This window comes from Pseudopipra pipra, chromosome 5 (assembly GCF_036250125.1).
Source record: "Pseudopipra pipra isolate bDixPip1 chromosome 5, bDixPip1.hap1, whole genome shotgun sequence".
NCBI lineage: Eukaryota > Metazoa > Chordata > Aves > Passeriformes > Pipridae > Pseudopipra > Pseudopipra pipra.
In genome coordinates, this window is record NC_087553.1 from 1010198 (window position 1) to 1035398 (window position 25201).

The following is a 25201-nucleotide window of genomic DNA, read 5'->3' on the forward strand; positions in this document are numbered from 1 at the left end:
AAGAGGGTGGCCAGAACCTTCTTTCATCACTGCAAGTGTCAGAGTGGGTTTTCCTTGGAAAATGGCAGTGATGGATGTAGCATCAAGGAGCAGGAGGAGTTATTATCCAGGCTCTCAGCACGAATTGGGAATGCCATGCTCCCTGCTATGGATGTCCATGGTGCCCTGCCCAGCACAGGAGATCAGCACAGGTGGTTGGTCACATTTCTGACCTCACTGTAAAGGTAAGGAAACACAGATTTCAGGAACTGCCAGATTAATTAAGTTTGGTATGTAATCCACCCTTTTCTCTTCAGCGTTAGGATTTTGCTTTTTACAGTGGAGAAACCACCTGCAAGTTTTCCCTGGAACTGCAGTCAGCAGAATTGCCCCAAGCACCCACCAGCTCAGGTGGAGCTCCAGAAGTAGTTTAGACAAAGGGTTTTGTACTGTGTTATTGCCATCTGTGCTCTAAGGTAGTAAAGCAAAGTCACACTTTCTCCTCAGTGGTACTGCCCAGACAGGACGTTTCTGTTCCTGTCTTCAAAGCCTTTGCAGACTTCCAGCCATGATTCCTTTCAGTGTCACCCCTCAGTAAAGGTTAAGATGTCCCTAACAGTAATACCCACCAAACTCATTATGTTCAGGATGCTCAGGTGCAAATAAGACTTTCTAAACAATGCCTTAAAAAAATGAGCAGTACCACAAACCTACCAGAAACGTGGGTAAGTATATTGATGACTACTTCAAACCATGTAAATTCTGCTTCTGTTTCTTTATTCAAAACATCCTGAGCAGTTTGGGTAGAGATGAGGCTCTCTACTGATGCAAACTCCAGGTTTGAGTGAGGAAGGGCCAGGGCAGGACATTCCTTTTTTTAGCAGCAGGGTTTTCCAGGCAGCAGTTCACCTGCAAGCAACTGGTTGTAAAATTCATTTTATTAATGGTGTTGTGCACTCAAAATGACTGTGACCGACACAAGACAAATGAATCTCCCATTCATTTATTCACATTTTCCATGGATTTTTGTACACGTCCTCAGTGTATCAGAACTAATGAAAACATTGGTACATGACAAGTTATGTAAAACTTAAGGATCCACTGAAAAATTCAGAGCATTTTGAAATCTATTAACAACTAACAAATCATCACATTCAGCATTTTCATTGGATTTAGACTAGCTCATGCCACTTCAGTTGTTTAATGTCAGGTAATTTCTGCACACAGGCACCAGCTACAAAATTTTCTCAAATGCAAATAAGTTAAGGCATCAGAAAGAAAGTCTTTAAGGACATTTTAAATGTTACAGTGCTGCAAAGGGAGCTGAACTGCAGTTTGTAACAGCAAAGCAAACCTCCTGATTCGTTTATGTTCCACAACACGTTCGTTTGAACTGTAAATTTAAATTAAACTTTTACATCCATCAGCCAGAAAGGATTACAGGAACACACTGCCGTGCTCCCAAATAGATAATTTTAAGTACATTACAAACAAACAAAAAAATCCTTGCATGTTGCAATTAATATTTTAAAATGAAATTCAAACCAAGTGTAATAATCCTCCCTTAGCGATGATTCTGAGAATTAAAAAGCAGAGATCTTGATTTTTCTGGGTGGGGAGGTGGGAGGGAAAGGAAAGATTTCTAAGCAGCTGAAACTCCAAAATCAGAGTAGCAGGAGGAATGGATGATCCATAAGACACTCAAACACCTACGGGCAGTGAAGGCATTAATGCAAACGAGGGCAGGAACTTGCATCTTTAACATCAGGTGTCTGATATCCAGCTGTTAAATACATCAAATGTCTCCCAAGATACAGGAATGCCTCCTGGAGTAGCAATTCTGACCAAAATTCCTTCCTTGGATAGCATGAGCCACTTTGTTATGAAGGCATTACTATGTTGATGTCTGTGCTCTCCACTAACGTTGGCTTTTAACTCATTTTAGGCCTTTATTTCTATGTCATAATCTCTGACCTTTTACAGCATTTGTGTACTTTAATATTTCTCGACTAGAAACTGAAGCATCATCAAAAATGTCTTTGTTCTGACAGTGCTGCAGAAGGGCTGTGCTCTAGACCTGAGCACCAAGGGAAAAGTGTGTGACTCCCTGCTCTGTAATCCAGATAATGGCAGGGTCACCAGGAACTGATGCTGATTAAAGTCTGACCTGCAGTAAAATTCTTCCCTGTTCTTTTAGGGGCAACTTTCCCCATGTAAATGTTTACAGTTGTATGTTTGTGCATATATTTGACAGGCTAATGAATACAACATCCCAATTATTTACCTTCCCCTGCCTTTGCTGATAAATGCACACACTGAAGAATTCAGGTGTCTCATCTCAGTCTTTCCCACAGCTAGAATACCTGACTTGCTACCGTGGCTATGGTAAGGTTTAATTTTTTCCAACACCATTTATTATTATTCTACTTATTTTCCCTTCCCCTCTGTGCTCCCCCTTGGAGACAGGGCAGAGCTGCACTGTCAGAGCTGGGCCACGTGTGCAGAACCCCAGCCTGCCCCACTGCACAGGCACAGCACGAGGAGAGAAGGGCAAGGTCAGCCTGTTGGTCCACATTTCTCTGGATGAAGGAGCAGTTCCACAGCCAGGAGCTTTGGGAAGCAAACAAACAGAAGGCTGAGCCATGGGCACACCTGGACAGAGCTGCTCCTCAGGGGATGCACAGCCAGAGCTCTGCTCTACCAACCTGCCTGCAGGAACAGGGTAAGACAACACTCAAAAGACAAATGCAAATTTAACTGAGCCCTTGGACCCAAAACCTGAGCCTGGACTGAAGTGGCAGGTAATGTTCTGCTTTCCATTCATGCACAATGAGCACACACACCCTCCAATTCAGGCAGCAGCAAGATATTTTTTTTTTTTTAAAAAAAGCATCTTATTTTGAGGAAAGTAATGTCACTGACTTTTTATGGTTTAAGTACTGAGCCGGATGCAGAAAGAAACCCCCAAAGGCACCAGTTTATATTTCAAATAATACCTTAAAATCTCCTCTTACACTTCAGTGTTAAAAATGCAGTTCCTGTAGCCAAGCGTAGCTGAAACGTGAGCAAAGGCCTTTGTTTTTGAACTTTGGTCAAGAGGGCTTTAGATCCTATCAAGTTTTTCCTCCTTTTAGTTAAGAGGGGAAAAAAGGCCATAACCTGAATTGTGCAGTAAATTAGGCCTAGAGGCAGCTTTTGTCCCCCCAGAGCAGGGGGGACAGGTGAGATGTGCTGCACCTCAGCAAATGGTGCTACTCCTTTTTCCCTGCCCACAGGATGCCAGTAGGGTGGATTTCCAGATGGCCTGTGGGAATTTTTTAAGGAAGGGCAGGGTTTTTCCTGTGTGTCACATTAGCCAGAGGCAGGGTGGCATGTTCATTCCATCTTCCAGAGCTGAGCCAAGAGAGCACTTCAAGTTTAACATGAACCCCGAGCTCTCGGAGAGGTCCCAGAGCTGGGAGTGCAGTAGAAAAACAATTACTAGGGAAGGAGTTTCCAGCAAACAAGATTTGCAAAAGAAAAGGATTAAACCAGCAGAGTCTGATATAATGCTGAGATGGAAACCAAGACCAGAATCAGTGTTCTGATCCATCAATTATTGCCACATGGGTAACTTTAACACAGCTGACAACTAAGTTGTAGATTAACCCAGCGCTCCCTATGTGCAACAGAAAGCTTGTCCTAAAGCTGCACATTGTGCAGCACAGCACTGCAGCTTCAGCACAGGGGCAAGGAAAGGCCAGAGGCAACACAAAGGTCTACAAAAGCCCTGAAGTTTGGCTGTGGGAAGAGCTCTGCTCAGCGAGGACCAGCAGCAGGACAAATACAACACGTACAGCTCTGCCTCAGCCGGGTTGCAGGTGTGGCCCAAGGAGGGAGGACAAACACCTTGGAAGGACCATCGTGGAAGTGCAGCCCTTGGCCTCTGGTGTGTCAGGAGCCAGGGGATGCTGGTGTGGTCCCAGATAAACTGTCTTCCAGTTGTCTGCTTCTACTATTGCACATCATGAGCTTGTTGCTACAGTAAGGACAGAAGTGACAGTTCTTCTCTAGAAAACACCACTGTCAACAGGACTACACAAGCAAATTTTCTTGTCACCATCTGCAGTCTCTGAGTCCCAAAAGCACGTGGGTCTGTAAGAGTTCAGACACAGCACAGTACAAATCATCTGTGGTGGGGTGCAGCGTTGTCACCCAGTCAGAAACCAGTCTCACCAGAAAGAATACAACAGACCAATCAAAATTAAAAACTGGAGTCTACAAACAGTTTCAACAGGTAAACTTGGACATCCTCCCTTCTCCAAGCAGGAGGTGGTTGCATTGCATCAGTCTGTGAGGAAGCTCTGGTACCGTGTCTCTGTGCTCGGATTTCAGTCCGTTTGGTCGAGCGGTGCTAAAAACATACGCCTGGATTTATATCCATGTGCTTTATCCAGAAGAGGTCCTGCATTTAGACACTGAAAAATGAGGGAGCACAGTCCAACACTTGGGTTCTATTAAAGCTTTTATTAGCTAGTTTAGCTTTTCCTCACATAATTTTTTCCAGAATTCCTATAACAGTTCTTAATATCAGAGTAAAGAGTTAAATGTTCAAGTGAAGTTAGGGAAGGAAAAAAGAGCAGCAGCAGTTTGGCAATAATTCCTCAAATCACTGACTGCAACTTATTTTAAGCCTCCTTTTTCTCCAGTAAGATTTTGTGCAACTCATCTGCATCCTCACTTGTTTTCACCCTTATTAACATGGTGACAGGAGCAGTCGGGTTCTTCTCGTCGATCGGTGGATTGGGGACACAAACTATGAGAACGTTGTTCTTCCCAGTTCTTGTGCATGGCATCTTAGGTGGAATTAGGACATTCAACAGTATGTTCCCTGCGGGGGAGGAGGGGGGAAAAATGACCATTAGCCACTGTTCAGCTTTTACTGCAATGCAGTGTTAGTACAGGTACTAAACAGGGATTCAGGAGGGTTTGGAAGGAAGGCAACTCACAAACATCAGGTATGTTTGTCTTATTCTTCCCTGAGCATCTGCTCAGGGCCATTGTTCTCAGATTTCCTTCCTCAGCAGGAATGAGGAAATCTCTGAAAATACTGCACCCTTCTTTTTTAGAGGGAGGAGCCTGAAGAATATGATAGCAGGGACACACAGGGAAAAGGCAGAAGGAGCAAGTGTGGAATCCAGTCCCAGTGCTTAGTTCTGACCATTGGGTGCAGTTCAGAAGCAGAAACAAAATGTTAGTTCTGATGCAGACAGAGGTGTTAATGGGACAAACCAGGGTGCAGGAAGTACTTTGTATCCCCAAATCCTCCCACAGAGCTGGTGTGGTCTGTGCCAGGTTACTGACAACAGCTCTGTGGCAACTTGTTAAACCACTTCATGAGTTAAGAGGGAAGTGAGTGCCAGAGCTCCAGGGTTAGTGGGCTACTAAACAGCAGCAAACAAACTCCAGTCTGGTTCCACAGGAGACACACACATTTATAGACCTGGGAAATAGCTCAGAACATGGCAGCAGAATTAGGGAAAAGTCAGTCTTCGCCTCCCTTTCCAGTTCAGTTTTTCAACACAGTGAGATTTTAGGAAAGGAATAGAGCACTGTGTGAAGACAGCAAAAAGGAAAGTGCATCACTATGACTGCAGCAGCTTCTAGAAACCCCAAGCTTGGAATCCCCAAGCTCAAATGTCTTAGTGTGTGAGCTGGAGAAAGACTTCCTAACACCCCGCTGTGGATGAAGGCAGGAGGGAGCTGAGATGTACCCTGCCCTTCAGTGCAGCCTGGCTTTAGTCCTCAGGGATTCTACAACCAGATACTCAGTTTTATGGAAGCTGGACCTTAAGCCAAGCTTCAAGGCCACTGAAGCCAGGGATGGAGAAAAGCTTGTAAAAAAGTGGGGGGAAGGAATTCCCAAACATACACCATAACCTTTTACTCCTTGCACAGCTTCACATGCTCTCTTCTGTAATGCTCAGGAGAGGCATCCAAGTGCTTGTTCAAATACTTGAAATTATTCAGAGAAAATAAAAAGTAGAAAGGTTTTCACTAACTGTGTCTGTTATGCTGTGTAACCACAAAAATATCCTAATGCTTAGCAAGGAATTTCACATCAACACTTGCTACTGGAAGAACTTTACTTACCTAAATTGGTATCTGCTCGGACTAGGAGCTGAGTTTTTTCATTTCCTGCTGGTTTTAAGTGTAATGTTCCTACCCCTTTTTCTTTAAATTCATTATCCTTTTTGTAAAACAGTTTGCACCTGCGGGGGAAAAAATAAAACAAACTCAAAACCCTTGTTTGTGCAGCCATGTAGAGATTAAAGACATAACAATATCTCTCAAGTACACCAAGTACAGGCACCCATCTGACTCACAGTAACAATAACCAGGAGTTAACATGATGTAAAATAATCTTTATTCTTCTTGACCTTGTTTCATGGGCTAACAGACAGCACTTGCAGTTCAAAGAGAAAGGTAATTATTTCTTTCAGTACTGGAATGACAAAGGTACTGCCTTCAGGGAAAAGTAAAGTGCAGAGCAACCTGTACTCAGGGTCTGTGAGGAGCAGTAACTGTATAAGCTACTTTAAAAAACACTAATTACAAAGAACTTGCTGTCATGTTCTGAAGTTATGGGAGAACTTTTATGTACAATTCATAAACATTTTTAAGTGAAGTTCTAATAACCTAATAAACCATTCCTAATAAATTAGCACACACCTTCTCTCAGATAAAACTAATGGCTTTTGGTAGCAGGACAAATTCTGTGCTGAGTGTCAATTACTTGGACTACTGAACATGCCTTGAAAAACTGCCTCTAGTACAGCTGCTCTCATTTTGAGCTTAAAAGCACAGCTTGTTCACTCCTTCACACAACAATCAGCATTTTCCAGCTGAAGAGTCTTATTTTAGGCTGTGCAAATAACTGAGCAGCTGGTGGATTTTCCAGCAGCACAGCATGAAATTTTTGTGGTAGCCCTGCAGTTTAAACTCACAAAACCTGACAAAGGCAAGAACATCTTCACTTGTAAAAAACAGATCACAACCAGAACACAAACTATTACTGTTGTGTCCAACATACAGAAGAATTTTAGTAAGGCATTGCAAATTCTTGCCTGTAATTAACTTTTTTACAAGTTCATACTCTATATGGATTCCCACCAAGCTTTATCAGTTAGAAAGTAAAGAACATGTCCTTAATCATGCACTGCAGTGAAGAATAGCAATATGCAGGTATGAATTTTGCTTTCCAAGTCAGAGTCACTTACTTCTTTGAGTAGAAAGCATCATCCTCTTTTATTTCATTAACAACGACTTTTGGTGGTTCTTCTTCCTCCTCTTCTCCTCCTTCAAACAGAAAGTTTGAATATGTTAATGTGAGCACAGAGCCTGCAGGGTGTTTTTGGCACTTAGAGCTCCCTTGTGCATGCCATGTTTGACATGGACACATGTGGCCAGAACACATTTCAGTCCCTCTGGGCTCTGCAGCAGCTTCAGCTACAGAAAAAGAAGTGTTACTTGCTTTTCCTTCAGCCCCTCAAACAACTCCATCCTCATCTTCAGTTTAAGTGGGGTGAAAATACCCAACCCCTGCCAGACAATCAAACCCTAAAAATACAAAGCTTAATTAGTCAAAACCTTCAGGTTTGACACAAAGCAGTTTTTGCATTTCAAAGAGCATGCTCCACAAATTCAAGTAAAGTACAATAAAAACTTCCAACAGCCAGGTTTAACTTGGGGGAAGGGAATTCGCTGTGGGAATGACAGCCAAGAGACAGTGGCAGATTATGCCTTTCCAATCCCTCAGCTCCTAGGAATTCCATCAGCTCACTGTACCCAGTGTAGGCAGAACAAAGCTGTCAGGTACCATGTAACTTTGGTGGCCTTACAGTCTGTTAAATAAAATGGACTCAGTTGTTCTGTATCTCATGCATTTTACCATGGGAATCTCTTCATAAAGCTACTGGGAAAAGCATAGGGATCAAAATGCCCTGCAGACTCAAAGGAGAACATACCAGCTGCTTTAAATGTCGCCTTTTCAAGTCCTGTCTCCAGGTGAAGGATTATATTCTATTACAGAAAGTGTAAATCTGACAGAAATACGTAGGTTTTGATAAGCACAAACTTTTGGTGTTGCTTAAACCGTGTGCATGGCTGGGATTTGCAGATTACTGGTGTGGGTCTGCACTTCAAATTCCAGAACAATTCTGATCACAGAATCATAGAATATACAATGCCTGAGTTGGAGTGACCTACAAGGATGAAGTCAGGCTCCTAGCCCTGCACAGACACCCCAACAATCCCACCCTGGCCCTGAGAGCCTTGTCCAAACCCTCCTGGAGCTCTGGCAGCCTTGGGGCTGTGCCCACTGCCCTGGGGAGCCTGGTCAGTGCCAACCACCCTCTGGGGAAAGAACCTTTCCCTGAGATCCAACCTGACCCTGCCCTGGCACAGCTCCACGCCACGATCTCGTTCAATTTACTATTGCTGCACCTTTGCAGTATCCTTAAGTGGCACACACTCACAGCTTACCACTAAAGTAACTATAAACAGCAATAAAAAGAGTTTACCTTTCTCATCGGCATTGCTGCTTTCTGCCTGAGCTTCCAGTAAACTGGTGGGTGCTGCAATGACAGACTTGGCCTGGTTTGCGTCCTTTCCAAACAATCCCGAACTCCCGGGAGAAAAGGAGAAACTACTGAGTGTTCCTGAGCCCAGGGAGCCCAGAGCAGGGCTGTCGGCGCTCTTGCCAAAGTTAAAGGAGACGGCAGAGGCGGCTCCCAAGGACGGTTCCTTCTTCTCGGGCGCGGCCTCGGCCTTTCTGTCCGCCGGCGCCTCCTCGGCCTTGCTGCTGTTGAACAGGAACGCCGAGCCCTGGAGCTTCGTGCCCCCGAAGGCGGGGGCGGCCCTGGCGCCGGGGGTGCCGGCGGGCTCGCCCTCGGAGCCGCTGTCGCCGCCGTGCTGCTGCTCGATGCTGGCCAGGTAGCGCTCGTAGTCCCTGAAGATGGGGGTCAGGTCGCACAGCGGGTTGGAGTTCACGTGCTTGGCGATCCAGTCGCGCACGGAGCAGTTGAGGGCGGCCAGCTGCTTGTGGTAGGAGCCCTGCCTGTCCCCCCCGGCCTTGGTCTCGGCAAACGCTGCGGCACCGGGGCCGTTGGACATGGGCGACCCTGGCACAACAGGAACGTGGCTAAGAACGTTGTCTTCCCCCAGAAAGCGGAGTCCTCAGAAAAGCCCAACCAGTGTTCCCGGTATTTCTTACCAAGTCACTCATCCCTGCTCAGTTATGCTCCTTCTGGGCCACAGGATATGCCCAGTTGGAAGGGACCCACATGGATCTGCGAGTCCAGCCCTTAGCCCTGTGCAGGACCATCCCCAAGGGTCACACCCTGTCCCTGAGAGGATCATCCAAACCCTCCTGGAGCTCTGGCAGCCTTGGGGCCGTGCCCACTATCCTGGGGAGCCTGGTCAGTGCCAACCACCCTCTGGGGGGAGAACCTTTCCCTGAGATCCAACCTGAGCCTGCCCCAGGTACTGCTGTACCAGTGAGCACACCGTGCTGTGAGACAGACCCACATTTTAAATTTAGAAAGGTTACTTTGTTCAGGGACAGACAAAGTAGATGGAGCATGCTAGTGAATAATAAAAAAAAGAAATCTTGTACAGAACATTAAAAAGTACAAGTTTTGTATTTTGCCAAAACTTTCACAAAGTTTTTACAGCTTTATAACACTGTAACACTTACTAAGTCAAAATAGTCAAGTTATCTCTTGCTAATTACACTTTAAAACACCCTGAGTGCACTAGCCCACAATTTTGCATGCTTTGCAAAATTGGTTTCCATATAAAAAACATAGGCAGCAAACTAAGAAAATCCTCACTGAGTATTTCAGTTTCCCCTAATTTAGTCAAGCTCACTGAAATCTAAGTTACTCCAAAGCTCAAAACTCCACCACTTGTATTCTAGCACATGGCCTCCAAAATCCTGTGGCAGTGGTCACATTTCTCCATCTCCAGCACAAAGGGGCAGAGCTAATATTCCTCAGGGACTTCCAAAGCATGGGAGCTAGACTTGCCAAAGTATTCCAAGTGCCTTAAAATGTAGGTATGAATGTAACAGATACAATTCTAGAAAGACTGTCTGCCATGTCAGGTGTACAGGGGAAAAGAGGTTAAGACTCCAGCTATGCAGCACATATTTACCAAGAATGGCAAAATATACAGAAACAAGACCTTAAGAAAAAAAACCAACACATCAAGAAACTGCAGTCTTACTAAATGGATAACTTCTATTAGCTTTTTTTTTTTTAATTAAATTTAAAGAACTGGGACAACTGTTTAACTGGAACATGTTACCAGCTGCTTTATACTATTCCAAGAGTGTCTTAGGCCAGTATCTTCCATTCCCACTTGTGCCTATAAAACTTCTACCTCTAGTATTAGAGCAAATGCAAATTTAGTTCCCACTTCTCAAGACTGCATGCATTTGATAACTTGTCCCTCCAGCAGCCTAAAATCTTTTCAAGAAATCTCACAAAGAGGAATGAAGTCTCAAAACCTTAAAACGGAACTACAGGGTGGTCTGAACTTGTTTTTTCACTAATAAATACAGACTTTATTGATGAATGTGTTCAGATATGCTTATTTAAAACTTACCAAATGCTGATTGTGTTTCGGGAGTGGTCTTCAAACTGCTGAAAGGAGGAGTGCTAGAGACAGTACTGCTTCCATTAGACAGCCCTTCCAAAGGCTTTATTCCTGCACCATTCCCAAATCCGCCAAAGCCACCTCCTCCTTTCCCAGAAGGCAATATAAAGCCTTTAAACCCTTTAAAAGCTCCTCCACTTTCAGACTGGGGAGAGAAAAGAAGAGAGACAACCAGTTACACACATCTCCTCCACACAAATCCCATCCCTGCTTAATATTCCTGATATCCCTGGTTTATTTTCAGCGTGTCATTCCGTGCATTACTGTGTCAGCTATGCAAACACAGGGAACAGCTTCCCTGTGACACACTGCTACTGCTTTTGGAGGACTCAGATGTTTGGTATGAAAATAATCTGGCTCTAGGAAGTGGATACATGGAAGTTGTTGAGAGCAGCGGATGTGTTTGACTGCCTATTTAGAGACTCGTAGCACGTTGTTTTCTTTAAATAATTACGCAGCAATATACAATTGCAGGTTTATTTTCAGCAGCTCTTAGCACTTAAAACCGCAATTAAGAGTCTTAACACTTCAAGCCCCTCATCCAAAACAGCCTATTTTGGAGTCACCTACGAAACATTTGTGATTTACCCAAAATATTTCAATGTGACCAGTGGGAGAAGCAAAGACAGACTGTACTCGATCACAAAATGTGTGTCTCTGCAGCCTTTTCATTACCCAGTTCTGAACACTGTCTTGACAACCACATTATTTTATGGCATAGTTTCTCATGTTTCTAAAGGGCAGTGTGATTAACATACAAATAGGCACTACCACTTTTAGGTACTTTTAGGCCTTTTGAGGTAATGAAATGTTACTGTAGGAAGTGTGCTTCCAGTGTCTCTGGAAAACCATCAAGAGGAGGAGAACTGCTTCTGAGTTTCATCTGCTTTTGCCACTGAAGAAATGGCAAAGCTTACCAATTTTAGGTTGTATTCTATTCTGACCTTGTGGGCTGCTTCTGCTTCCCTTTGTGCTTTACCTTTTCCAGTGCAGTCCTGTTTGTCATTCCTAGGTAGCAATTTTTATTCTGTCTCTCTCTGATCAGTTCCACCTCTCTCTCTGGACATTCCAGTTAAGTGCAGTCTCCTTCATTACAGCATTGTGCTTGCTCCATGTAGGAATGTCAGTAAAATTCAGGTTTACCTTTTTGCAAATATTTCACAGGTTTCTTATGCAACCTCAGCTGTCCTGTCATCTCTTCTGCTTTTCAGACTTTGTCCAACCTATTGTCCTGGGTTTGGCTGGGATAGAGTTAATTTTCTCCCTAGAAGCTGGTACAGTGCTGTGGTCTGGATTCAGGATGAGAAGAATGTTGAGAAGAGAGTTGTTCTGGTTGGGGCTGAGCAGGGCTCACTGCACTCAAGGAGTTCTCAGTGTCTCGTGCTCTGCTGGGGTTAAACCTGATCCCTGTACTAGCCCTTCTCCCAGCTCTAGCAGCCTGCTCCCAGCCTCCTGACTATTTCTTCTACAGCCACCTGGTCCCCCTTCTCAATCAGTTCTGTTTCTCCTATTCCATCTGCCCCAAATCTCTCCTGCTCAGCTCTTGCATCACCTTTCCCCAGTACAACCCTTTAATGAACACATTTGTGGCTAAAACTACTCAAGGCAGCAGTGGGCTAAGTCAGCTTCCTCATTTACGTGGCCTGGACTGCAGAAGGAAAACCAAAAGCACATGAGAAACTGTGTAGCTCCTAACTGTGCCTGGTCCCATTCCATCCAAATCTGAGCAACAGGCACAGTTCCTGCCCTATTCCTAACAGCCCTGTTCAAAGGCTGGCTGGTAGCAAAAAACACAACAAAGCATTTGCCAGGGATTTCTGAAAGGACAACACTTTGGTTGGACTGGGTTAATGCTTTCACAGGGACTAAACCTGTAACAAAGGCCAGCCTCCTTTCAATTTTCCATTTGTTACTGCAAAGAGTAGGTGGCACTAAAGCTCTTCAAAGGGAGGCAAAAAAGTAGCAGCATTCTTGACAAAAGATATGTTTTCATCCTCAGAACAGTTTAATATTTTGGCTTTTACTAATTCAGCCTCCGAGACATCCCTCAGCCCTCCTATGGATAACTAGGAACTTTCCATTGCCAGACTTCCATCTCTGCAAAGAATGGAAGTAGAGAAGTCCCAGTGCTGTTTTACCCATCTGCAGAGGACACTGTGTCTGAAACACTCTTCATTTTTGCTTCACAAATACTCTCTTCACCCAGCCAATACTTGTGGTACTAATTAACCATTTCTCACCTTTTCCTTGCCATGGAACAATAAGCCAAAACCCATCTGCACATGTGAGCTGGTGAGTGAAATGACAACTTTGTGCAGCATCACCACAAGCCCAGGGAGGTGAAAAGCTGAGCCTGGTGCCATATGCTGCAGCTGAGCCCATCCCCAGCACTCGTGTCCAGTGCCCACGTTACCTCTGAGCCGACGTTCCGGCGCTTTGCCTTTTTAATGGCTCTGTTCTTCAGCACCTCCTCGCTGGCCACTGAGAACGTTCCCACCTGCAGGAGCAAGCCAGGGAATCAGCAGTGGAATTCTCAAAATGCACAAGGGTTTCTGAACACGACTCTAACCCTGCCCCCTAACAAACAAGGGGAGGAATTAAACCACAACCACCCCAAAAACACGGTAGTGATTAACTCGCCGAGGACCTGGACATTATGTGATACCTGGAAACTTGCTGTACTTCCAACATTAGCAAAGGCAGCTAATGGCTCATTACTACCCTGTAATAAGTGAGGAAATAAAGTTTTCTTATATTCAAACTCCTGGAAGAGTCAGTTTTATTTCTTACATTTACAGGCCTAAACATTTAATACTTCCAGTAGGACAGAAGCAAGCACAGTTTGGTCAGAGATAAACACGGGCCATAAGGATGAAACAGTAAACATGAAAATCTCTTTTTACCATCAGATGAAACACAACATTTGACTCTTTGCCTAATTCCTCTGGCTGTGTGGGGACATTAAGCTAAAATTAACATAGTTCTGAAATGTACTATTATTGGCCCTTAAAAAAACCCACACAAGACATAAAGAAAATTTATCTCAAGAAACCAAATCCGCTTTTCCTGTGAATTCAGTAAATACCTCTCACACATTTGAAGAGTCCAAAAGCATTTTAACAAGCCTGGGGTTCCCTCTAGAAATGTAAAGTTCCTTTCCCCTGAGCTACTGATGTCATTTGAAGTCTTAGAAGCTGCTTTGCCCTGGGGTCTGCATACATTGGAAGCTTTATAAAAAGCAATTTTATAAAATTCGCCTGTATAAAATTACCTTCAATCGCTACACTTTTAACCAGTTTTGCTGCAGGTTTTACCCACAAAATGAACAGCACATGTCAATAACTATTCTGCTACCTGCAGGGGTGGTGGTGGGGAACTGATGCTTAACTTACCTCCTCAGCTTCGTCCTCCTGATCCCAGTTTCGGTCAGTCAGTTCCTTCTCTGCAATTCTCTTGGCCATTTTTGCACACCTACGTGGGGGGGGGGGGAAGAATCATAGAATGATTCTTTAATAATTAAATTCTAAGCAACAGTGATCTTCAATTCGTGTTCTTAGAACCAAAAATTGGAATCAGAGTTAATACAGAAGCAGGTCAAAAGTGGAACAACAGTGGAAAACCAAGTGTTGTGGCAACAACAATCAGCAGAACATTCCATGTTCCACTCCCTGCCTTCTCAGGATACCCATGTGAGCAAGAAAAGTTCCTTTACACCACCTAAAATAAATACTGATGAGGACCCACTGAAGCAGCTGGGCAGAAAGCTTGGCTAAGGCTGAGGACAACGCTCTCCTTTAAAAAACAGGACTGGAAGACCATTATTAATTTTAAAATTGAAAATTAAAAAATTACCAATAGATCAGGCTATTTTGCCTCCAAAGGGTACATAAGGCATATCATGGATTTTAGAGCAAACACTGTAAGCAGCCAATCATCATTTTGCTGGTTATCTCTGTGATGGAAGAGAAAACCAGCCCTGGAGAAGGAAATGTCTGAAACAGTAGGACAGTTTATCAGCTGTGTACAAAACCAAAGACTGGATCCAGCTATGCTGCTTTCTAGCTGAAAGGCCTGGCAAGCAATCACACTACTCGAGTTTTACACGAAAAAGCAGCTTTTTACTAATTATGATTATATATTCCGACACTAAATATGAAAACTTTTCATAGGAAATATGAAGTTTTGTGGCAATTTAGCAAGCACAGAAATTAAAACTCTTCAAAAAACCCCCTTGGGTTTGTGATTAAGACCTGCCCCCCAAAAAAAAACAAACCCACAAATGGTTGAATTTCAGAGCCCAAAACAATAAGTAATTACAGAACATCTTGTTTAGAGGGTGAAATGGTTTGGAACAGTAAATCCAGTGGCACTGCAGCCTTGAAGATCACACCTCCACGTCCTGAATTTTGGTCTGACACACTTCACAAATAAGGTCAGGTTATTAGGAGCTTCTGGAAGTACAGGGAGTACACACTGGCTTGTGTATACATATTTAAATGCCCTGAGCCACATAGCCCTGAAAGCTGAGGTCCTACCATGCCTTGCTTGATCCCTGGGAGACTATTTCAATCTAACCCACTGAAAACCGAAAAAAAAAAAAAAAGCCTATTTTAAAGGCCTATTTAATTTGTTCAAATTATTTTATTCTGGTATATATAATTACGTAACATATAATAAAAAATAATGTAATGCGGGTTTGGTTTTTATTAGTAATTTTAAATTTATAATAAATAATAGATTATTTAACATTATATTTACTGTATTACACAATATATTACACTATATTATTATAAGTTATATTATATATTATATACATAATACTATATATTACTGTGAGAAATAGAAACCCAATCGGGCAATTTCCAATCAGAATTTTATTATATGATAAAAGCAAATTCAGCGCTGGGTGATCAGGGAAGGGGTTCAACAACTCCCAACGCCTGTCACACCCAAAGAAGATAGTTGTCCTACATTTATTTCCAGCTACTTCATGAATATTCATTATACATAAGCATAAACATTACACATTGTTGAGTCAGACATTCAACAGATGTTTTTGCTACAAAGTTATAACTTTCAAGAAAGGTCCTATTATCTAGCATCCATAATATATTGTCAAATCAGACACTCTACAGATGTTTGCTAGCTACAAAGTTATAAATTTCAAGAAAGGTCCTATTATCTATCTAACTAAACAAAATTGTCTCACTATAAATCCTACACAAGGTAAAAGGGAGGTAACTTGTTTTATCTCTTTAGAGGGGCCCAATTAAGTTTTACGACTTGTTTTTCTTTTCTCTCGAGGTCATATTGACCCTTCACTGTTTCTTCTCAATCAACTCGAATTATTTTCTCAGTTTATCACAATCCCTCCTCTCTTTCCATAAAATTATTAATTCGAGTTTTTTGTTCTAATCTGGACAATATTAATTTGACATTTTCTTCGTCCCGAGAAGGTGGGGTTCTGGTGACCAACAGTATCTTAGCATTTTGAGCCGTCTTTGGATCTATCGGCATTGTGGATATTTGCATTCCTTGTACTACAGAAACTATCAATCTAATGAAACAAGGGATTAAACATGGTAAAAATATTATACTGGCCAACGCGCATAATAGAAAGAATCCTACTTTCTTCCACCAAGCTGTTCTTAACAAGTTATCTCACCATTTGCTGTCAAGCATGGAGTTCTATTTTTGTACAGGTACATGAGTCAGTTTTCTGATATCCTCTGCAATATCCATAACTGCCTGTCTATTATCATCAATTTGTAAGCAACAATTCGAAGTGTTAAATTTACCACACACCCCCCCTTCCTCGGCTAACAGATAATCTAAGGTACACAGCTGCTCGGGTTTTTGATTGCTGACTTGTGATTAGATCCAGAGTTTGAACTGTCTTATTGGCTACTATTTCCATGACTGCTTGGAGGCGGATAATCCTATTTAGCATGTATATGGGGTTCGATAACCCCAGGACCCATCTTGGGCCCAAGTAGCTGGTCCGTAAGTAGCAATGATTCGTTCAGGAGGCCATTCATCATCGTACCACTTCTGCGTTCCCCCAATGTCTTCCCTTTTTTCTCGGCGTATGGTTCCATAATCATCATACAAAGGTACACCTAAACTCATACCTTTTTCAGGGGGCAGCAAGAAGAACCCTGGTTGGATTATACCTAGTGTACAGACTCCTCTCCAGTCTTTAGGGAGCTGTGTATATGCTCGCTTTCCAGATATCCAAAATAATCCTTCCGGAGCTGCCCATTCTAAATCAGTACTACTTGCTCGGTCCCAATATATTTTTAATTCTTTTATACTCTCAAAAGGGTTTTTCACATCTGTGTCATTACACCACCAGCTTTGAGTTTTATCATGCCAAGTACAATCTGCAGTCTTATTGTTAGTCCAATATCCTAACGGTTTCTTTGGCCACCAGTATTCTCCTGTGGTATTTATTATTTTCACTGATAGGCATGGGGACTCTCCTACTTTAGTTTTATATGTTTCCCTACCTCTTCGTTCAATGCATTCTTGCCCAATTTCGTCAGAAACTAGAATCCAACCTTGGGGCCTAGATTCTGATGCTCTCTGGGAGTGATTCCATTTTAAAAATTTCCCATGGGGTGAGACCAGTACCTTTCTAGGGCCACTCTTCTGTCATCAAAGGTCCACTACAAATCCAGCACTTAGGTAAATTCAGGGTTTGAATAATATGTTCCACTAGATCAATATATAGATTAGTTCCTGCATTCCATCACCGTCAGAAATGTCCCAATGGCCTTCTTGAGTGAAACAAATCCATTCCTCTCCCTTAGGACAGCTAAGTCCCAGCCTGGTTCTCCCTTTTCCTAAATTTTTGCCACCCATATTTGCCGAGAATCCGTGTTGCAAGTATTCATTTCTCTAGAGTCATAGCAGACTTTGTTGACAAATGAGTGGTAGCTTAAGCTTTGAATCATACGACCTTTGTATCATGTAATTTGGTAGCATTTTGCACACTCGTCAGACAGGGCATGAGCCCAAAAGCAGCAGAGTATCCAAAAGGGTCCAGCATAACTTAAGCCTCCACGGCCCATGCCCAAACGGGGTTGCATCCCGTGGCTGGCTGTCAGTGGCAGGTTCAGAGGTTAACCTGGTCTTGCCCCTTTTAGATTTTCTAATTTAATTAAGGCCCAGTTTTTCCGTTTCCAGGTAAAGGTTCACTTTATCTCACAACAACGGATTCTGTCAACAAAATTATTATTCCCACTAATTAGTCAATATATAAATTGTTAGCCATTGTGACATTCTTTACATGGGGTCTATAAAGTTAAAGTCATCCAGCGGGCAGTCAATTTGGGCTGTTTCTTCAGAGAATTTCTTCACACTGTATCTTAATGCTGCATACCAGTCAGTTTCAAATATTTCCCAATTTACTGGTAATAACAGTTCCCACCCACAGAACAGCTTATTTATCTGTACTGACTCCAATTGGGGTTGACCTCCCCGTGTGTCACGACACACAGGGCAATGTATATGTCGGTTAAAGGCCACACAGGACCATTTACGGTGACAGTGCCTACACTGACACTCTACCCAACCATCATGCTGAGCTCACGGATGTTTTATACAGCGTATGCGATCTGGTGGTGGTGGTCCAGGAGTTAAGGGATCTTCTTTTTCATGGTTACAAGCTAACACCAGGATTAGGTTAACTAAACGATTAGTAAAATATGCACCTGCCCCTCCACTCTGCCAGGGGATGGCTCCTTCTTTCCAGGAAACAAAACGCTGTCTCCTAAGAATTTGTCCTGGGACTAATTGAAACTAAGATCTCAGGCTAGGTTTTATACAGAAACTTTCAGGAAATACTTCTCGGGTCTTTAAGTCTCTTTGTTCTGGGGATAACTCATTCCAGCCTTCGATATGTTTTCTCCATTCAGGTGATGGATTCATAAAGGTCCTTTTTGGAGTTTAAGTCGTAGGTCCCCAGGCGCTGACGACACAGTCCACTCTTTCAGAGGTGATGGAGCAACAAGTCCCTTCACTCTGGTCGCGTGTTTGCATTTGCAGTTGAGACACGTGTCTACTCCTGCATAAAAGTTGTTCTCTTGGCTTCTCAGTTTGAATTTTAGTGGTACAGCTTCCAGGGTTGTTTGCTGGAACAAACTGCCTGTGAACATTTAACTCCTGACACATTGTTAGTTTACATTTAAGACAAAACCCCTTTCCGAATTAGGGTAGAAAATATTCTTTCACAAGTTATGAGCCTGCGGCAGTTTTAAAAGACAGGGGATGCAAGGGTTAGTAAATAGTTTCTTTTCTCTTAGATAGTTCTCACAGTTTTCAAAGCATCACCTTATTACCTTATGATATATATTGCACCGGTGGGTTTTAGTTTCTGTGTTCGCCGGGAATTTACACTGCTTTTGTCTTCCCTCCCCTTTCGGTCTGATGGGGGAGCAGAGGGTCCCGAGTTAGACTGGACTGGGACTCTAGCTACTGCCACCGCTCTTTTGTTCTCTTGCAGCCTCTGCACCCCAGCCGATCTCTTGCTCGCAGCCGCTAAGGTGTTATGAGTTGCTCCGCTCGTGTTGGCCACAGCCAGGAAATAATTTGCCTTTGCCCCTGCTACGGCCCCCGCTCTGTCTGCGAAGGTGGCAGCAGCTCCTGTACTAAACTTAGATTTTGCCTGTCCCACAGTTGGATTTATCCTTTCTGTGCGCGTGGTTAACGCTGTCCCGGCACTCGCATCTGCTGTCTCTGCCTGGACCACACTGGCAGGAACTAAAACTTCTTCACTAGTCAGAGCAACAACTAGGACTAGCTTTTCCTGTCTTCGCTTTATTGTGCTCGCCACAGTTTTAAACCTCGGGATTGCTTTCTGCTCTAATTTCGCTCTCTCTGTCCCCAGATCTTTTCCTGTCACATACATTCCCACTGTATCACACACAGGTAACACTTTTTTCTTCACGGCGCCAGCCAGTTCTGTCGCCATGGTAACGGCCATTCCGGAAGCCTCCCCTGCTCTCTGAGCCGGGAGTTCTGTTGCCGCAGTAACGGCTGTTCTTATAATCGCCTCACCGCCCACCGTACTAACTTTCTGCTTTCTGTTCTGATATACTGCTCAAGCTATCTCTAATAATTTCTTCTTTATATCGTTTGTGGACTGCCCCACAAACAGGTATACCAGCTGTTTCTTTCCCAAGTCTCATTCTAAATCAATAGCAATATATTTTCTAACAGCATCTTTCAATCTGCTCAAAAAGTCTGTGGGCTTTTGCTTTTGCCTGGTTTCATACATTTTGACCCAACTTATTTCTCTTGTCGTTTCCTCTACAACAGTACAGCCCGCAGCAAACTTTGGGGTCTCTCTTGCACTCTCTTACACTCTCTTGCACTTTCTTACAGCTCTCATATCAGTAGCGTCACCGACAGAATCAACTGCCTGAGCACCCATCAGTGGTGCTGGGCTACTCGTTCTCAGAAACACCTCTACATTTGGGGCCGTCGCCCCCCCCTGGGGCCGACGCCTTCTCTTCACTGCTACTGATACAACTATCAACCTTAGCTGTTACTAGTTTCTCTACTTTTGAGCTCACTTCTGCCGTTGTTATGGCAACTTTATCTACCCCGGCAAAGCTGCCAGCTGCGCCAGAGCTACAGACTACTTCCCTGCTCGGTGGAACAGACAGGGCAGACCCCGCAGCCATTGCCCCTGTGGGGCCGGGAGTTTCTCTTGCTGTTACTCCCGTTGCAATCAAACTAGATGTTATTTCTGGGCTAGCCAGCCCCGCAGCGTCCGCGTAAGCCTCCCTCTGCTCTGCCGCGCTGAAAGCGGCTTCAACAAAAGTTGATTTCACCTGCACCTCTGTGCGTACTCCAACTAAATCGACAGGACTCACTCCCGCTGGACCCGAGCTAATTTCTCCAGAGGCTTTAATTTGCCTAATCCCTCCCGGTGCAGCCAGATCCGCACCAGGGGGTCCTTCAATGGCTCCTTCCTGCTCAGCCAGAGCCGGTCCAGGAGGAGCAACCACCACCCCGGCAGCTCCAGCCCCCCCCACCGCTGCTGCAGCAGGGAGTCCGATTTGTGGAACTCCCGGGCTACTCTCTCTCCTGTCAGGTGATATCAACATATCTAAATCATCCTCTCTGGTGTTCTTAAATAGGATTTGTGGGATAGGAGCAGCTTTGACTCGATCTTTCTTTTTCCCTCTTTTTCTAACTCTATTTCCGATTTTTCTGCCTTTTCTGAGCTTCCATTTCTCTTACCTTCCACCCCCAATCCAGGGCGTGTTAATAGGAACAAAAACAACTCTGCGTATCGAATTTCCCGCCACCTCTGTTCTACATGTAAAAGCGAGATTAACTGAAACACTGTGTTCAGTTCAAACGGACCAAATTCCGGCCATGCTACTCCTCTCATTTGTCCAAACAACGGCCAAGCATTTAGAGACAGCCTACACAGCTCTTCCTTCTTTAAAGATGTCTCAGAACCAGCTAACGTCTTTCAATGTTTTAAAACCAAACTCGGGGGGATTCTTTAGGGATCTTAAATTTTGAATCCACACCACCCATGCTTGCAAAACAAAAGCAAACCACAGTCACACACTGGGTTTCAAACTTGCTACCTTTAGGTTACAAGGCTGTTTCACAACCTCTCGGCTATTTACCGAGTCACACCGACTGCAGAGCCCCACTGGCTCTCCCACAGCGTCAGAGCACCGGAGGGCGTCCCCTCCAAAGCACACAGCCCTAGGCTGACCCGCTCTGACCTGGGTAACTGGCGAACCCCCGTTCGCCTCCCCTGAAAATTGACTCTCTAGACTGTTCCGAGGGCCCAAGTCAAAATTTTCAGGAATCCGTGCCCCCTATCCCGGGACACAAAACTTTCCCGCAGCTGCTAACTAACCAGATAGGTACCGTTTCCTTATTTTTCTTTAGTCCACCCAATCATGCAGTACTGAATCATTTTTGGTTTTTCTTTATTTTTAGTACTCTCCCTCTTTTCCCAGTTTAAAATCCTTACCCCTAGCGGACTGTCTAAGGGTATATCCGGCAATGCCTGCCTGCTCCTTTCCTTCCTGGGGCAACTTAATTTACTAATTCCCTGCCCCATATTCCCGAGGTCCCTTCTAAATTTTTCCTACCTTTCCACCGATCCTCTGGGATCCCCTCTAAGATTTTTCACCGACTCAGTGGTCCCTTCTGAAAAACTCCCACCGACCCCAGAGGTCCACTCATCAATTCAACCGCTTCGTCCCTTCACCTGCCGCATTCCTCGCGGAAAAACGGAAACGAGGTTAGAAGGACTCCACTATCGCTCCGCAGCTACGCTGCGTCTCATTCATCATTCACTCCGACCTCTTTATCCGCCCCCCGAAGTGATACTCACAGTCCGTTGTTCTCACTCGGGTCTTCGTGCACAAGAATTATGGGCTTTTTGCTGCAGCACTCCAGGAGCTTTTAATTCCTTGCTTTTATCATATACATGTGTTACCCTTGGTCCTTGTTGAAATATTAGGCCTGTGAATAGGCCGCTGAAAAGCAGCGGGCGCGCTCCTATCTCAGGCGCTAAGTATCTCCCAGAACACAAAGGGTATCACGTCGGGGTCACCAAGTTTGTGAGAAATAGAAACCCAATCGGGCAATTTCCAATCAGAATTTTATTATATGATAAAAGCAAATTCAGCGCTGGGTGATCAGGGAAGGGGTTCAACAACTCCCAACGCCTGTCACACCCAAAGAAGATAGTTGTCCTACATTTATTTCCAGCTACTTCATGAATATTCATTATACATAAGCATAAACATTACACATTGTTGAGTCAGACATTCAACAGATGTTTTTGCTACAAAGTTATAACTTTCAAGAAAGGTCCTATTATCTAGCATCCATAATATATTGTCAAATCAGACACTCTACAGATGTTTGCTAGCTACAAAGTTATAAATTTCAAGAAAGGTCCTATTATCTATCTAACTAAACAAAATTGTCTCACTATAAATCCTACACAAGGTAAAAGGGAGGTAACTTGTTTTATCTCTTTAGAGGGGCCCAATTAAGTTTTACGACTTGTTTTTCTTTTCTCTCGAGGTCATATTGACCCTTCACTGTTTCTTCTCAATCAACTCGAATTATTTTCTCAGTTTATCACAATTACTAATTATTATTTTAATGTAAAATACTAATTTAGTTAAATATATTTTGCGAAACAGCTCAAAGAACTACAGAATATCCTGAGCTGGAAGGGACCCATCAGGACCATGGATCCAGCTCCTGGCCCTGCCCAGAACACGCCAACAATCCCACCCTGTCCCTGGGAGCGTTGTCCAAACGCTCCTGGAGCTCCGTCAGCCTTGGGACCGTGCCCACTGCCCAGGGGAGCCTGCTCAGTGCCCGATGGGGAGAAGCCTTTCCCCGATCTCCAACCTGAACGCTGTTCTGCGAACGAGCCCTTCTCGTTTAAAAACAAACACCGCACAACCGGGCACAGCGCAGGAGCTTGGCCGACCCTCCGCGATCGCCCGGAACGTCCCCGCGCTGTTCAAGGCAGCCGTTCCCGGCCAGTTTTCCCCGCCGGTCCCGCGGACCGCAGCCCGAGCCGCGGTGCGGGCGGGAGGCAGCGGAGGAAGCGGAAGCCGAGGCCGCCGGGGCCGCCCCGCGCTCCCCTTTCCGCCGTTCCCGGCGCTCGCCCCGTGCGTTCCCCGCACCCCCCGCTCCGCCCGACCCGGCCCGAGCCCCCGGGCCCCGCACCGCCGCGACCCCCGAAGCCCCCCGCACCGCACCGCCCCGCCCCACCGCCCTTCCGCGGCCCCGCGGCACTCACCGGCCCGGGCGGGCGGCTCTCCCGCGGCGGGGCCGACGCTGCGGCGGGCGGGCTGCGCTCGCAGGCTGCGCGGCGCGCTCAGCATGCCCCGCGGTGCCCCGCAGTGCCCCCGGGCCCGGCCCGGCCCGGCCGCGGTGCCGCTCGGGGCTCGCTGGGGCTTCGCTGGGGCTTCCCTGGGGCTTCGCTGGGGCTCGCACCGGCACCGGCACCGGCACCGCCGCGTCCGCCGCCGGCCCGCGCCTGACCGCACCGCGCGTGCGCGCGCCGGGAGAGGGGCGGGGCGGGCGCGCTGTGGTTCCCCCGCCTGGGGCGGGGCGGCACCGGCGGCACGGAGGGGGGACAGGGAGTGTGCGGGGCCCGGGGGCACCGAGCGGGACACCGGGACATGGAGCGGGGGACAGGGAGTGTGCAGGGCCCGGGGGCACCGAGCGGGGCACCGGGACACGGAGTGGGGGACAAGGGGCGTGCAGGGCCCAGGGGCTCCGAGCGGGACACCGAGACACGGAGCGGGGGGAATGGGGTGTGCAGGGCCTGCTCGGGCACTGAGCGGGACACCGGGACACGGAGCGGGGGAATGGGGTGTGCAGGGCCTGCTCGGGCACTGAGCGGGACACCGGGACACGGAGCGGGGGAATGGGGTGTGCAGGGCCTGCTCGGGCACTGAGCGGGACACCGAGACACGGAGCGGGGGAATGGAGTGTGCAGGGCCCAGGTTTGGGTGCGAGACGCGAGTTGGCATCACTATTCTCCCTAAATGTCCGTAGGGCCCTAAATGTGCCTGGGGCCAGGCACGAGGCGGAGAGGCCGCAGGATACAGAGCTCTCATGCCAACAACTTGCCACTGGCATCTGCTCACTCAGGTCGGGACGGAGGTGACCTCAAGCCTCCTCCTCCCCCGGTATCCTCTTCACTGAGCACCACGTGGGAAGCACGTCCCCATTCCTGAGGGGCAGGATCAGTGCCAATCAGGCCTCGTCTGTGGTTCAGTGAACTCCTGCACTTCATGGCCTGCATCCCAAACCTGCTTTCTGATTCCCCAAGGGAGAGGGATTTACATTTGCAATTGTATGTCTAGTTAGTTAAAGAGCCATTACTGTCCAAAGGATCAGCAGCTTGCAGTTAAATCCCACAGGATTTATGATAAGGAAGAACCAAAGGGTGCAGAAGAAAACATCCCAGGGAGGCACAGGGAACACAGAGGGGCTGGCGGGTCCTCAGTGCTGTGACACTCTAGAACAAGGTGACTGCTCTAGAACAAGGCTCACCCCATCACCTCCCCTACACACTCTACCAAGTTTCTGCCTCAAGTATCTCCTTTATAAACCTGCCCCCAAAAACTCGCTCCAGGCTGGAGCAGGGCAAACAAGGTCCCCTTCGCCCCAAGCAGGGAAGTGTGACTTTCTTTTTATTGTGCAAACGAGGAAACAATCTTTTTTCTGCTGGCTGAGGTTTTCTGAGTGGTGCCAAAGAGGTGGAGTTTGGCTGGAAGGGGGACAGGAAAACACTGAAGTGGTCAATGAACAGCTGCATTTAGCAGAGGCTGGAAATGGTGTTACAAGGCTGTAATAATAATACATAAATAAATAAAAATTAAGCCTATTAAAAGAATAAAAATTAATTAATAAAAATATTAAAAATAATAAAAATGTAAATAAAAATGAAACGAAATAAAAATTAAGCCTATTAAAATAATAAAAATTAATCAATTGATAAAAA

The 25201-nt window shown here is 45.5% G+C and overlaps 1 protein-coding gene across 4 annotated transcripts; it reads right to left on the reverse strand.

Annotated features, from left to right (window-relative positions):
* Positions 1-966: 966 nt before the first annotated feature.
* Positions 967-23661, reverse strand: NUP50 (nucleoporin 50). 4 transcript variants are annotated; one of them, XR_010430508.1, is made up of 9 exons: positions 23486-23661; positions 14070-14148; positions 13091-13174; positions 10627-10822; positions 8541-9140; positions 7239-7317; positions 6112-6230; positions 5462-5570; positions 4763-4849 (listed from the first exon to the last, which is right to left on the reverse strand). XR_010430508.1 is itself a non-coding variant. In XM_064654058.1 (8 exons), the coding sequence occupies exons 2-8, from the start codon at positions 14136-14138 to the stop codon at positions 4647-4649; spliced, it is 1350 nt and encodes a 449-aa protein (XP_064510128.1). In that variant the 5' UTR covers positions 14139-14148; positions 23486-23655; the 3' UTR covers positions 967-4646. The 4 variants fall into 4 exon arrangements, 3 of the variants coding, with proteins under 3 accessions (XP_064510128.1, XP_064510129.1, XP_064510130.1); XM_064654058.1 differs by lacking the exon at positions 5462-5570 and having other exon boundaries at positions 967-4849; positions 23486-23655; XM_064654059.1 differs by lacking the exons at positions 5462-5570; positions 23486-23661 and adding an exon at positions 23089-23188 and having other exon boundaries at positions 967-4849.
* Positions 23662-25201: the final 1540 nt, after the last annotated feature.